The sequence below is a fragment of the Rousettus aegyptiacus genome, unplaced genomic scaffold (genome assembly GCF_014176215.1).
Source record: "Rousettus aegyptiacus isolate mRouAeg1 unplaced genomic scaffold, mRouAeg1.p scaffold_m13_p_2, whole genome shotgun sequence".
NCBI classification, from domain to species: domain Eukaryota; kingdom Metazoa; phylum Chordata; class Mammalia; order Chiroptera; family Pteropodidae; genus Rousettus; species Rousettus aegyptiacus.
Genome location: NW_023416295.1, coordinates 169,070,411 through 169,084,765, shown reverse-complemented (window position 1 = coordinate 169,084,765; position 14,355 = coordinate 169,070,411). Strand labels below are relative to the sequence as shown.

The 14,355-nt window shown below is 55.6% G+C and overlaps 1 protein-coding gene across 1 annotated transcript; it reads left to right on the top strand.

Annotated features, from left to right (window-relative positions):
- The first annotated feature begins 631 nt into the window (after nucleotides 1–631).
- Nucleotides 632–13,582, top strand: PVALB (parvalbumin). The gene is made up of 4 exons (XM_016161835.2): nucleotides 632–716; nucleotides 2,395–2,527; nucleotides 3,646–3,755; nucleotides 13,345–13,582. Exons 1-4 carry the CDS (start codon nucleotides 656–658, stop codon nucleotides 13,371–13,373), a joined length of 333 nt encoding a protein of 110 aa, XP_016017321.1. The 5' UTR covers nucleotides 632–655; the 3' UTR covers nucleotides 13,374–13,582.
- The last annotated feature ends 773 nt before the right edge of the window (nucleotides 13,583–14,355 follow it).

Below are 14,355 nucleotides of genomic sequence, written 5' to 3'. Positions count from 1 at the left end.
ATCCTCGGCCAGATGTGGGATGGGGCACCCGCTGAGAGCCCAAGGAGAGCCCGCCTACCTGGGCCACCCCCTCCCAGCGTCCAGTGGGTCAGGTTTCCAGACCTCAGCGCTCAGATTTTGCGGCATAAATTTGCATTCAGGACAGACCAGAGCGGAGGCTGAGGTAGGAGAGGAGAGAGAGTGGGAGTAGGGCCAAGGGTGCTAAGAGGGTGTAGGTCTGGCCTCTGCCTGTCCGTGTCCTCCCCTAAGCGCCGGGACATCCTCCGAGATGCACCGACCCGAAATCCTGCGCTGCCCCGGGCCAGCGCCTCCTGCGTGCCCTTGACGGCCCGCGAACCCTCCAGACCCGGCCGGTGACGCAGGCGCCCCGTAAATGCCAGAGGTCGCCCTGGCCGCAGCCTGCGTGGGAAGGCGAGGACCCCCGACCGCGACCGGGCGGGGCGGGGCAGGGGAGGGGGCAGCGGCAGGACGCGCAGCCGGACAGAGCTACCCTGGCCTGGCGGTGCGCCCAGCCCCGCGCCCCCTGGCTCTGCGCCAGGCCGGCCCGCGTGCGCCCGGCGCGCAGCACTGCAGCGCCGGTCATATGAGCAGAAATGATGAGAAAAGCACTTTTTAATCTTTTCGCACTTGCTCTGCCCGCTCAAACAGTTGCAGGATGTCGATGACAGACTTGCTCAGCGTTGAGGACATCAAGAAGGCAGTGGGGGCCTTTGCCGGTGAGCAGCGCGCTCCCCCCCACCCCAGCCCTCTCCCCTCTTCCACGCCCCCGGCCCCTGTGCACGCACGGCGGGCGGGCCTTCCCAGCGCCCCTCTGTCCGCGCACCCCGTCGGGCGCCGGCGGGGCGGGGAGGTGGAGGTCCTCGGCATTTCTCAGACTCCATCCGGGCGGGACTTGGAGCGGGTAGGGAGGCAGGACGCGCTGCGCGAGCAACCGAAAGTTGCTGGCGCCAAAGGCTGGGTGGCCGTGCTGCGAGGATTGGGGTCCGGGACCAAAGGCTAAGACCGGTGGCGGAAGGCAGGACTCTCCGGTCCCTGTGGGCGCTCGGGGCTTCCCGTGTAAGGCAGGCACTCACGCCTTCTCTCCGACCCCTTTTCTTGACCCCCGTTTCGGACAGGACTTTTCTTGCCCAGCGGCGGCGGCTGGGGCTGGCCCCACCGCTGTGCGAACCCCCATTCCAAGGCTCAGAGCCCGGTGACCTTCCCAGCGCCGGGGCTTGGCTCTACCTAACCGAGCGCGAGCATCCTCCGCGCGGGCAACTTCCAGCCTCCTCAGGCCGCCCCGGGAGGGAAGCGAGCTGGGGCGCCTCGCTGAGCTGCCCTGGACTTGAGCGCTCTGCTGCCTGCCTCTCTTCCTCCCCCCTCCCATCACCCAGACTGGGGAAACTGAGACTGGGAGAGGGTTGGAAACTCGCCAAAGGTCACCGAGCAGGCGCAAGGGAGCGATCAGACCGGGGGTCCCCTCCAAGTCTTGTTCCCCCACCCTAGTGTCAGAGCAACTTTCTTCCCTGCAGCTCGGTATGGGGGGGGGAGGAGAAGACTCTCAACAGGACCCCCCCCCACACGCGCGCGCGCGCACACACACACAGTGGCTCGGTCTAACACTGTACCCTTTCCCAGGTATTCTTAGAAAGTAGATCGGGACATAGAAAATTGGGGAGGGGGATCTCATTTCCTTTCTACTTGGCACCTCCCCTGGGCATGAACAATCTGGGGAAGCCCCTGTCCCAGGGCGCTGCAATAACCCACCCACTTCTTAACCCGACTTGCTCTCTTTGAGTAGAAACTTAACTGGAAATTCCTGGAGAGCTTTTTAACAGCCCCTCAACTCCCACGGGTGGATTCCTGCAGCAAAGCCCGGACTGCTGAGTCCTCCTCCCCTTCCTCCCACTGTGTGACCTTGAGAGAAATTTGTCCTCTGTGTCAATTTTCTGGGAACACAGTCTGTGGCCAAGAAAAATGCTGCCCCTCCTTTCCCCTGCCCCCACCCCAAAATATGCACACCGTGTTCACACCCCTTCCAATTTCCCTGCCCACTCCCACTCAGCCATTTCCCAAAAGGCTTCCTGGAAAATCAGGGAGCCCCTCTGCCTTTGAAGGCTACCCCCACTATCAGCGAAGGGTACAGCGAAGGGTGGGGGACAGGCTTGGGAGCCGGGGAGATCTGGGTGCAAACTCACCTCTTCTACCTCTAGCCCTGTGACCTTGGGCAAAGCACCCTCTCACCCCGCAGCCCCTCCATGGGGGCGCATCCCCTCCATCCCTCAGGATTGACACAGGGGAGTCAATCAACAGATGCTGTGACACCCCGCTTTCTCTCCCCTTCTCTACTGCCCCTTCTTTGTCCTCATTTAACCTCATTTAACCCCCCCTCCACTCCCACCCTCACCCCAACAGCTGCTGACTCCTTCGACCACAAAAAGTTCTTCCAGATGGTCGGCCTGAAGAAAAAGAGCCCAGACGAGGTGAAGAAGGTGTTCCACATCCTGGATAAGGACAAGAGTGGCTTCATCGAGGAGGACGAGCTGGGGTACACAGGCCCGCGGCTCGGGGGACGGGGCCTGGGGTGGGGATGCTCGCTTCCGAGTTTCCATCAGCTCTGCCCTTCTGCCTGCCCCCTTCGCAGAAAATAACCCGGCCTGACCACTGGTGCTTCCGAAAAGGGCAACTAATTAGGTTAAATGATAGCCACTTAATATTGCTAATGGAATGATGCTACTTAATAATTTAATACAATCGAAGAGGTCGTTTTTCTCTGCCTGAACATAGCAAGACAGAGAGCACTAGGTTGAGGATTTCACTGATTTTCTTTCGTCTAAAAGGCACCTGCCACCACCCTGCAGACCCCCACCCTTCTGCACCAGTGAGAGTAGAGCAGTTTCTGGGCAAATCGGGGTCGCAGAACCAGCTTTGGGGGTCCAGGACGCAAAGCTAAGTCCCTTCGCTGATGGGGTTTCGCCTTTCCCAGCTGTGCCTTTTGTCACTCTCTGGCCAGGACTGCCTCGGATTTTGACAGAATGAGAAGGAGGGGCTTACGAAGGGGAGCCTTTCCAGTTTCACCCCGAATGACCCCCACAACATCTAGACCCTTCTCCTTCTACCCGCTCATGCCCGATGCGTGCACGCGCCCACACACACACACAGGCTGGCTTCTACCTGTCCTCCAGCCGTCCCCTTGTCCAGGAGGCGTCCCCTGACTCTTCCCCTCGCCCCAGGTGGGGCGGAAGTATCCTCCGAGCAGCCCTTTCTGCTTCCCCATCATCGCATCCACCGCACCGCGTGGTCTGCCTCAGAGTACTTGACCCCTTCTCCTTTTCTCAGGCAGCTTTCTAGAATTACCTCTGTGCCCCCCAGTTTCCGGCATGGCCTCAGCACAGAGCAGACGCTTTTTGCGTCGGTCGCGTCGGCGGAATAAATACACGATGCAGGTGCCTTGCCTGAAGTGAGGTCAAACTTCTGCTGAGGACAGCCTGTCCTTCCTGCACACCCACCGACGAAAACAGCTGTCCCAGCGCAAACGCACGCACGCCCGCTGCCCGCCGCCCGTCCCAGCTGCCCGCGTCCCCTGCACAGATGCCAGCCCACCGTCCCCACGGTGTTCCTGCAAGGTGACCTTGACCTGATTCCCTCCCCGGCTTTTCTCCCCAGATCCATCCTGAAGGGCTTCTCTGCAGATGCCAGAGACTTATCTGCTCAAGAAACTAAGACGCTGCTGGCCGCTGGAGACAAGGATGGGGATGGCAAGATCGGCGTCGATGGTGAGTAGCCATGACCTGGGGCGTGAGCACAGCGCACAGGTCTTGGGATGTCCGGATGCTAAAGGCTCGGAGCTGCGTCTGTCATGTGAAAGAGGGAGGAGGGGCCCTGCACCCCCGAGATCAGAAGAAGAAAGGCAGTCTGTTAGGTCGGAGAGCTCCGTCATGTAAACCAGGCAAAGAAAAACTGGTGCATTTTTTTCTAAATTCGAACAACCCAAAAGGAACAGATTCCTTTTTCCTCCCTACCTTGTAGGGAATCCAGGAGAATTAGGAATTTTCCTTGAACTTTGCCTGAGCTTTTGTCTGGGCTCTGATCCCAGCTCTACGTACGCTGGCTATGTGACCTTGGAGGGTCTCTGTCCTTCTCTGGGCCTCAGTCTCCCCTCTGTAACCTGAGGAGATGAGGCCAACGGATCCCCCAGGACCCCGCCGGCTCACACGTTCTCAGATTCCAGGGATGGAAATTCCTTATCTCCTATCCTCCCCAACATCTTGCCCAAGTGTCCTGTAACTTCAAGTCTCAAAACCTGTTTTGGCTTCACCCAAACAAACGATTCCAGCATGGTAGGAGAGCCAGGAAAGCCAGCCAGCCAGGGATCAGCTGAGACTCAGGAAAGGGAATATCTTGTTCTCCAGGCTTTGCTTTCAGTGGGGCCCGGGGGGTCCAGCCTCTCACGCCCTTCTCCATTCGGATCTGACCCACATTCATGGAGCACATCCCAGCGTCGTTCTCTTTCTTGGCATCCCAGCACCCCTGGGAGCTGTCTCCATTTTGCAGGTGGGCAAACTGAGGTGGAAGGTGCTTTAGCCTATTCGAAGAGCGAGGTCACCAGCGGTGGAATAGGGATTTCAAACCAGGTCCGAGGAGCTTTCCAACATGCCGTGTGGCATCTGGTCCTGTGGTTGTCCTTTCCGCTGGCCTCAGAGAAGACCGTGTAGGTGCCTGGCCTCTAGGTTCAAGTCTCTTGGGGTCAAATCCCAGCGCTGCCGCTCTCTAGCTCTGTGACTTCGGGCAATTCAAGTAACTACCCTGAGCCCCAGGTCTCTCGTCTCTGAATGAAGGATAACACTAGTTCTTCTCTCATAGGATTGTCGTGAGGATCAGTTGTGTTAATGTATAAAGTGTTCAGAACCGTGCCCGACACAGAATAAGTGCTGCATATGTTTATTAATTGTATTTATCCTTGATACCTAATATGCAGCCCATAGCTGACCTATAGCAGGCACTTAACAAGCATCTGTTGCCTGGGTAGAAAGTCCAGTGCCTCCCCATGCTCTGCCTCCTCTTGCCCTTCACCAGCTGTGACCTTGACCACGCTTAGGTTCCCGTGGCAGACAAATGGGGTGAACAGTTTTATCCTAGGACCTGCTTGGACTCACTGTGAAAATTAAGTGTCTAGAGACAGAAAATTGCTTTGGGAAAGGTACAAGGATTCTGAATGTGGGTGTCATTTGTTAAAGTTTTATGCCAGAAACAAGAATGGAGAACCTCTAGCAAGGTCAGATGCAGTGAGTAGCCTGGCCTTGTGATGTCAGCTGCCCTTTTTGTGGCTGGGACAGAGGGAGGTGGTTTTAAAGGAGCCAGAACGGACAGTGCTGGAGACAAATTGGTGGCTGGTCTTAGGGACTCCAGTGAGTGGCACATCTCCCCCACACCCCCATCATCATCAAGCCACTTATCAGATACTTCCGCCCAGGCCCAGATTCCAGCCGTGACTCCGTCTCGGGCTTCCAGGCCAGCCTCCCATTTTTACTTGCAGCCAATATGCCGCAGCTCAGAAGCCTAAGGCAGGGTCTTTGTGGCTGGCTGCTCACCAACAACCTAAATGATCAAGAAAAACCAGGCCAGATACTGGCCTGCTTCTCTGCTTCCCTCCCTCCCTCCCTCCTTGCTGAACTCGGGTCTTAAAGAGCTCGCTAAACTCTTCCAACAGACATTTACTGAGCGGCAATCCTGGGCCGGGCAATGAAGGAGGTAAAGTTGAATCAGGCCCAACTCCCAGAGACACCATGTCCTGTCTGGGTGGCTCTGAGCACCAGTTCAGGAGCCCTGAGCCCCAGTTTCTTCACCTGTAAATTGGGCACAATAATACATAGCTCACTCGGATTCTGCAATGTATGGGAGTGGCAAGTGCAGTGCCCAGCACGTCGTAAGTGTTCAACTAACGGCACCGAGATTCTGCTTCTATTCGAACTGCATGTTGCTTACAGCTCCGTGTGTGTATACGCAAATGAACGGTAATACCAGGCAGAGGCCGGGAGGTACGGACGAGCTCTGTGGAGAGGGAGACACGGCGGGCTCTAGTGAAGGTCTGGAGGCTGCGGGCAGGAACGCCACAGGCGGGGAGGGCCGGGGGAGAGAAGTCCAGGCAAGGCGTTGGGATCAGCAAAGGCACTAAGGCCGGGGAGTCTAGGACAGGTTTGGAAAGGGGCAGATGATTGATTCGCCCAGGCTGGGAGGTGAGAAAGAAGTATTACCAGGGAGTGTAATGTGTCCCCAACCCAGTGCTGGGGTCTGCATGAGTTTCACCTCGTTTGACCTGGGTCTGCCAGCCAGCGCAGTGCAGGCTCGGGCCAACCTGGTGAGGGTCAGGGGGGTCAGGGCAAAACAAAACAGAGTGGGGGAGGACAAGGGCAGATGCCCCCGAGGCACTGGGGCCCCACGCTTCACGCTTTGGGACCTGAACAAGTGCAGAACCCCTCTGACCTTCATGCACCTGCTCTTTAAAATCAGGAGTCGGTCGCTGGAGTCCCTTCCAGCTTGGGGATGCTGCACGTGAATAACCCTCTAGACAAGGCCCAGCTCGGTTCTTAGACTCAGTCGTGTGACCTTGAATAACAACACTAATATCTAGCTTCATGGAGCCCTTAACGTGCGCCAGGCCCTGAGCTTAGCATTTCACTCGTTGGAACTTCCTGGCTCTCTTTAAGGTGGGTACTATCACGATCCCCATTGTACAGATGAGGCTCCTGAGGCTCAGAAGGTTACTGGTTTGCCTAAACTTTCATGCCAAGTAGGGAGAGAAAAGGTCAAGATCAAAGTGCAGGGCTGTGTAGATTCAGGGCACATGCCTGTGCTGTCTGCTTCATTCATTCATTCGAAGCTTAGTGAGCTTCTACTGTAAGATGATTTATCATTGACTTATTGCTTGTTTCTATTTCCCCCACTGGCATGTCAGCTCCACAAGAGCAGAAACTTTGTTTTGTTCAGTTCTGATGCCGGCACCTAGAACCAAGCCTAACACGTAGTAGGGGCACAAGATAAGTTTGTCGAATGAATGAATAAATGAATGAATGAACGAATGAATATGTGTCCAGCTCTGGGACACAATGATGAGGAAGCATGGTGTGTAGGGAGAGGTCTGCTGGCTGAGGCTGGAGACCCTTGTGGACTGGGGGCTTGTGGGTAGCAGGTGCCGAGGGATTCTAGAAGCAGGGAGTGCCTCTGGCTCCAGCTCTGTCTGCCCTTCTGAAGGTGAGTGGCATCGACCAGGCTCTTTAGGACCCCAGACTGAAAGGAGGGGACAGAAAGACAAAGTTCTAATAATAACCTTCTGCATCCCCATCTCTGGGGCAACTCCTTCCAGGAAGCTGAGACTTTTATAGATGTGGTCGATTGATTCTTGAAGGCCACCCAGGAGCAGAGCTGGCAAAGGGGGTTTTTAAGGCAGAAAAGGAGAAGCTGGGCAAAGGGGGAAGATGCTCAAAGACCCAAATAGCAGGCGAGGCTAAGTGGCAGCTTCCTTCTCAAGTGCTTGTTCTTCGAAATGCTGGGTCCCAAGTGAGAATCACCCAGAAGGCTTTTCGCGACACGAATGGCCATGCTCCATCCCCAGAGTTTCCGATTCCGATTCCATAGGTCTGGGGTGGGGCCCAAGCATTTACATTCCTACCAAGGTCCAGGTGCTGCCCGTAATCCGGGCACCACACTTTGAGAACCGCTGCCTTGCAATCGTCCTCGAAAGCAGGTGCCGTCCCTCTTCCCATTTCACAAATGAGGAAACCGAGGCGCCGGGAGGTTCAGTAGCACGCCGGGTGTCATTCAGCAGCAGAGCCAGGACCTTCTGCCATCCTGCCTCTCACACGGGCACGTGTGCCCAGCCCGGGCTCTGCACACCCAGAGCTGCCCACCTGGGACGTGAGGGCAGACAGGAGGAGCGCTCACCATCGCGTGGCACTTCCCGTGGCCCGGGGGAAGGCGCACCCGCCTTCCCTCCTAGCTCATTCAGTCCTCACGACAGTGCCACGAGATGTGTCCTCACTGCACAGACAAGGCGACTGAGGCTCAGGGCAGTGAGCGACTTGCCCAGGATCGCACATCTCTTCAACACTGGGGTCCGCTTCAGACCTTGACATCGACTCCAAATACCTCTCTCTGCCCCACCGTGCTATAGATAAGCGCGCCCCGTATGCACACACATACACACACACCCATGCACACATACTCGCAGGCACGCACACAATCCCCGTTAGTTTCCCTGAAACCCAATCCCATTCCTATGCGTCGAGCTGGTTCTAACTCAAGAGCCTGTGGTTTGCTTTTTGCTTCTGTTGCTGCAAAATTTAGTCATAATTACCGCTAGAACTTTGCAGTCTGCTCCATTCACATGCCTACAGGCATTCGTCTTTTCTGCTTCTTTCCGGCAAAATCCGTTCTCTTTTATCCATAAGCAGCCTTTTTAATTTGTGGGGGTGGGGGGGTAGGAGGGAGGAAGCCCCGGGGCTGGAACACGTGAAGTCAGGCATTTTCTCTCTCTGGGCATCCATCTGGACACCCCCAAAATACCCACCTCAAAGGCTTGTTGCTTGACTTAGTCAGCATTCTGGAAATTATTCCTTTCCTCTTATTTTATGTGAATGCTTTCTCTTGTAAGCCACCTTAAAACCCTTTGGAAGTAGTGGAATACCGGTCCTCAGAGGAGATGAAATTGAGTCTAAGATGGGAGGGAAGTGAGAAGGATGGATGGAGTCTCGCCAGCCTCCCTGTAACTCAGCCTTCTGGCCAGTATGACACGGCGTCTCTAAGCCAGGCCGGATGTGCTCATCGGGGCCAGTCCGCGGTCCTGCTGGCAGAGCACTACAGTGTAGAGTGTTTTGCCCCGTCTCTTTGCATCCTCGATAAAGTCGGGAGGACAGTCTGGGATCCCTACTGACGGATGTGGAAACCGAGACCCAGTGGGCCTTGAGTGCCGGAGTCACAGAGCAAATCCTCGGTGGAATGGAATGGGGTCTCCCGACTCCGCCCACTGCCTCCACCAGGCTGGGCGGAGACATTCGAGTTATAAACGGTTTCTGAGTTTAGCGAGATGCTCGAGTTGACTCCCACGTGGACCTCCCTAACCCCAGCCTTACCTGCACTAGATAAGATCTAGCAGAGGGAGAGGAAGTGGCCCTCCTTACGGGACCGGACCGCCTCCCATGAGCGGGAGCCGCGGTGAGGGCGAGGGCGGAGGGAAGGCTTGATCCCCCTCCTGCCTCTGTGAGTTACAGCTTGAGTCAGAACCCAGCCTCAGAACGGGATGCACCTGGCCGGAGCCGCACCTGAGGTAGAATCCTCCTGGCTGCGTAACTCTCAGCCTCGGTTTCCCTGTAAGTAAAGTGGGGATAAGAGAGCTGGCGAAGATGGAATGGGATGGCACACGGGGGAGTGCCCGGGACAGCCTGGTCCCCCAGAACTGTTTACGCAGGCGCCTCACGGCTGCCGGGCTTGACCCCAGGTGACCCTGCCTCCCCGTTCTCTGGATTCGAAAAGTGATCCCTGTTTGCAATAGCAATTTATAAGACACCCAGCCCGGGAGCTATTTAGAGGCGAGGTGATAAACCAGGCTTCGGTGCCCTCCTGGTCATCTCGACAGAGGGAAGGAAACAGCCTTCCAGACGCTGACTCAATGTCCATCTCGGTTTCACCTCGAGCCATTAGGGTGTGCTGGCCTCACCTGTCAATGGCTTCTAAATTTGTCCAATCCCCACAGCACCCAGCACTGGAACAGACCTAATTAGGCCCATTTCAGTTTCCTAAGGGAAAGGAGAGAACTGAGTCCTCCCATCCTCTGCCCCTGAGTCTGCTGCTTCCCAGCCCCGCCCCTAACACTGGTCTCTTTCTGATTGGATGATGAAGAAGCCAGCAAGCTGGCCGCAGGGGCCTTGGGTGAGGCTTCCACCACAAAGGTAGGGCTACAATTGCATTCTGATAGGAGGAAGGACTCTGGATCCCTCCAGAGGCACGCTCTCCCTCACACCCCAGCAATAAGGTTGCTTTCCTTGCGCGCCCTGTGTATGGCGGGCATCGCTGGACAAGCCACGTCTCTCCTCCATTATCTCGCGCAGTCCCCACCCTCACCCGAAAACGAGATACCCTCACTATCCCCATTTTACAGCTGCCGAAACCGAGGGGCAGCGTTTCCATAGATGGCTATGCCGGAGGCGGGACCTGAACTCCGATGGGACAGATAGTGTCAGAAACTTCTACCAGCTCAGCTGCTTGCTCTTTGGGCTTCCTCGTCTTAGTTTCAGGACTTGTGTGGCTGCCGTCACCACTTCAGAGCTCCGACCTGTGTCAGCTGTGCTGACATCCAAGGGAAGAGGAGCTGACGTGTGTAGACCACGTACTGTGTGCCAGGCCCTTTCTGTTATCGCTTCTGGTCTCCCGAATCGTCCTCCAAGTAGGCGTGATCGCAGAGAGAACCGAGGCTCGGAGAGGAAGGGCGTGGCCTAAGGCCACCCAGCCAGGAAGTGATGGAGCGAGATTCAGCTCCAGGGTTGCGAGAAGGTTGTCTGCAGATACCAGACAGGGACAGGAAGCAGTGGGGGGACGGCAACAACAATGCCGAGACACAAAAATCATGGTGCCGTTGGTAGGGTCCTCGCCAGGCGGCAGCAGCCAGGCGTTTCGCGGGCTTGCAGCTGTGGAAGCGTCTTGATAACCACAGCTACCGAATGCTGGGCGCTGGCCTTGTATTGGGCGTGCGACGAGAGCTTTAGGGCTGGCTCCTCTGAACGACCCAGGGAGCTCCATTTTACAGATGAGGAAACTGAGGCACGACAAGGTAAAGTAGCTCATCCAAGGTCACGGAAGCAAGAAATGGCTCTCCCACAGTGCACGCACTGTGGGAGAGCCGGAAAGGTATCTTCTCGGCCTGACGCTGCACAGGTAAGAAAACCAGGACCTGGGAGGGCGAGGCGTCTCGTTCAGGGACATGGGTGATGGCAGAGCCAAGACTCGAACCCCGTCCTCCGATGCCCCGTTCTCCTCCCGGCTTCCTACCACCAAATCAGCTGACCGAGACTACAGGATCTTGGTACGTCCTTGTTTGTCTCTAAGGAGGAATGTGGACATTGTAGAGGAGACTTTTTTCCGATAGGAGGGCTGTCTGTTAATTGGTTTGCTCCTAAGAGCTCTGCCTTGAGGGAGATACCACCGGAGCAGAAGAGGTGACCCCTGCCCTCAATTTGTCTGCAAAGTGCCCTTCTCCGGGTTCCGGGAGGATAAAATTAGAATCCCGTGTTTTCTGCAAAAAGCCAGGGCATGTGGCATTGTGACATCTTGGCCACTTCGGAGTGGATCACGGGGTGTTTTCAGAGGCTTTTAAAAACCCTAAAGGTCCAAAATAGGTCACATAATCAGACCCCCAAATGCCTGACTTTCTACCTCGGGAGCGTCCCTCGGTCGGCGTTCCTTGGTCCCCCTCCACCCGGATGCCCTCCCGTGCGAAGGTGGTTAATGGACTTTTTGCTGATGGGCAGCCAAGAGCCCGTCATTTCTAGGGTGAGGGTCAGAGAGGTCAGTGCAGATCAGGAAATAATAAAATCCTGCTTCTCCTCTTGACGCTCTCGCCACAAGCTGGTGTTGGTGGATGGACTCACGTCTCCTTTACCCCAGGACGGAACAACTCGGTGCCCAAGGACGTGGTAAACTGGCTCTGACCAGTTTTCCAGATTAAATAGCAGATTGAATCAGGGGAGAGTTCCTTCATGCTTCCACCCCATCTGGGGTGCCGACCCCAACAGAAACGACCTCTCCACATTCATATAGGGGTGTTCCTGAGGTTACAGGCCACGTCCCGCCTCTGCCTCGTACTTTCTCGTAACCCTGACCCCCATTTCCCCATCTATGAAATGGGAATCATCCTTCTTACCTCCCAAGACCGTCGCGAGAGTTATATGAGGTGAGTCAGTACTCATTGAACCCTAAGAAGAACTCGTGGGCCACCCGTCCACCCCTCCCTCTGTCCTGCGGCCCATTCGTTCGGCCTGTGTGTATTAGCACCTGCCCCGCCAGGCCTGTCCTGTTGCTAAGATTGTGGAGAACAGGACAGACCCGCCTGGAGTTTACATCCTGGTAGAGGGAGACCGATAAAAATAAGCACGTAAATAAGATCATTCCAGGGTGCTAAGTAGCAGGGAGTAAATTAAAAAGGGCTGATGTGACAGAGTCATGGTGACGATATTTGAGCTGGCTCATGTGTCACTCTACACCTAGGTCAAAGTAGGTCGGGAACCTCCGGGGTGAAGAAGGGAGGCCAAGCGCGCAGCTTGGATCGCGTCTGCTCTCCGATCTTGGTTGAGCTACTGCACCCTTGGGCCTCAGTTTCCCTACCTGTAAAATGCAGGAAAAAAGCATCGCTTCCGTGGGGTAGTGGCGAGAACTGAATGAGATGATAATGTGCTCAACACTTCCCACATAGGCATTTGATAAATAAGAATCTTTAAATTCTATGAAAATGGACGATGTTAACCAAAGTACGAATGATAAAAGACGTCTCGAAAGAACTGCCTGCCTTCCGAGGTGCTGTGGGATCGTAGGTGCTCAAGGCTGAGAGAGCGAACGCTTTGAAACTCAGCCCGCGGGAGCGATTTTTACAGCGTTTGGTGTCCGGGTTCTGTCTCTGCCACACACTGCTACCGCCCAGCCCGTGACCCTGGGGTTCTTGGGAGCAGCTGGAGGACCCTCCCGCTCTCCCGCCCTGAGTGGTACCCAGGCCCCCACATCCGGTCACCTGCCTTTCCTGTCCTCGAGGTCAGCCTGGGAACAGGCGAGGGCAATGTCCATTTCCCAGGTCGGACCCCTGCAAGGGGAGGAGCCCTGGTCCCTGCGCTCAGATGAGTCAACACCAGGTCTTTGCTGTGACTGACCATAGCACACGTTGGTCTGGTCTGTTTTTCTTTCGTCACTTTTTTATCCAGAAATAATTCTGGCTTTACCAAAGAGTAAACAATAGCACAGAGCTCCGTGTACCCCTCACTCTGCACCCTCTAATGCTAACATGTTACTTAGCTGCGGCACCATGGTAAAAACTAAGACATGACACACTTCATCCAAAGAGTGAGGAGGGCCGGGCAAACCTCGAGGGAGCCCCAGACACTCCTCGCGGGTGGCATGCCATCGTGAGACAGATTTCCTAGGCTCTCCATTTCCAATCTCACTTCGTTCGTTCATTCATCCATTCATTCACGCCCACACTCACCCCAGGTCTCCTCAGCAGGTGTGAGAAACGAGGGAAAAGCCCCGCGCGGGCGCCCGGCAGGCGGGCCGTGGCCACTTCTGCACTGTCCCCCTCTGACTCACCTCTTTGTCGTTTTTCTTTTGCAGAATTCTCCACTCTGGTGGCTGAAAGCTAAGAGGCTCTGACTGCCCCAGGTCTCCCACCTTTCTGCCCCAAACCCCCAATCTCGGCCCCTCTTCCTGCCCTCCTGCATTTCTGTTCTGTTTGTTTATGTTATTTTTTACTCTCTCCACCCCTCCTTCAGCCCTTGAATTACACCATTCTTCTGGAAAATGCTGGAGAAACAATAAAGGCTGTACCAACCAGACTCTGCTGTTCAGGAGGCCCCGGGCAGAGAAGAGGGTGTGGCGTGCGGTGAGGATCTGGTCCTGGCTTTCCAGACATACCTGCACAGGGGTGGGGCCGGACTTAGAGGGTGGAGGAGGGGCTGACTGAGCCCCGCCTCTGCATTTGGTGCTGAGCACGGTACTCTGCAGGAGCTGCCCAGCTAGCCTTGAAACCACCTCGTAACGTAGGTGATGAAATTCCCATTTTACAGATGTAGAAACTAAGTCTTAGAGAGGAAGTGATGTGCCTAAGCCCACACAGCTTGGACCTGTGGATGGATGGTTGGATGGATGGATGGATGGATGGATGGATGGATGGACGGATGGATGGATACCCATTAAGACTCTTTTTTTGGTTACAAATGACAGAAATCCAACTCAAAGTGACTTAAGCAGAAAAGGAATTAAAAACCAGACTTGACCGGTTCTGCACCTGAATAGTGCAGGGTGGGTCTCCAGGAACTGCTGGGTCGAGGACCTCCAGTGACATCATCGGGGTTCAGTCCTTCTTCCCCTCTCTCTGAGCACGGCTTTCCTTCGCGCTGCGTTTGCCGTCAGGCCGGCTCTCCCTCCGACATTCCTCTAGCAGCTCCGGGTGTGCATTCAGCAACACCAGTGAAGAGAGAGAGAGAGAGAGAGAGCTTCTCTTTCCCATTCACTCCATCAAAGGCCCCACATTTCATTTCATTAAACCAGTGCAAATGTTTATTGAGCACCTACTCTGTGCTGAGCCCTTTCCTCAATTTCATCTGTACAACAACCCTGCGAAGT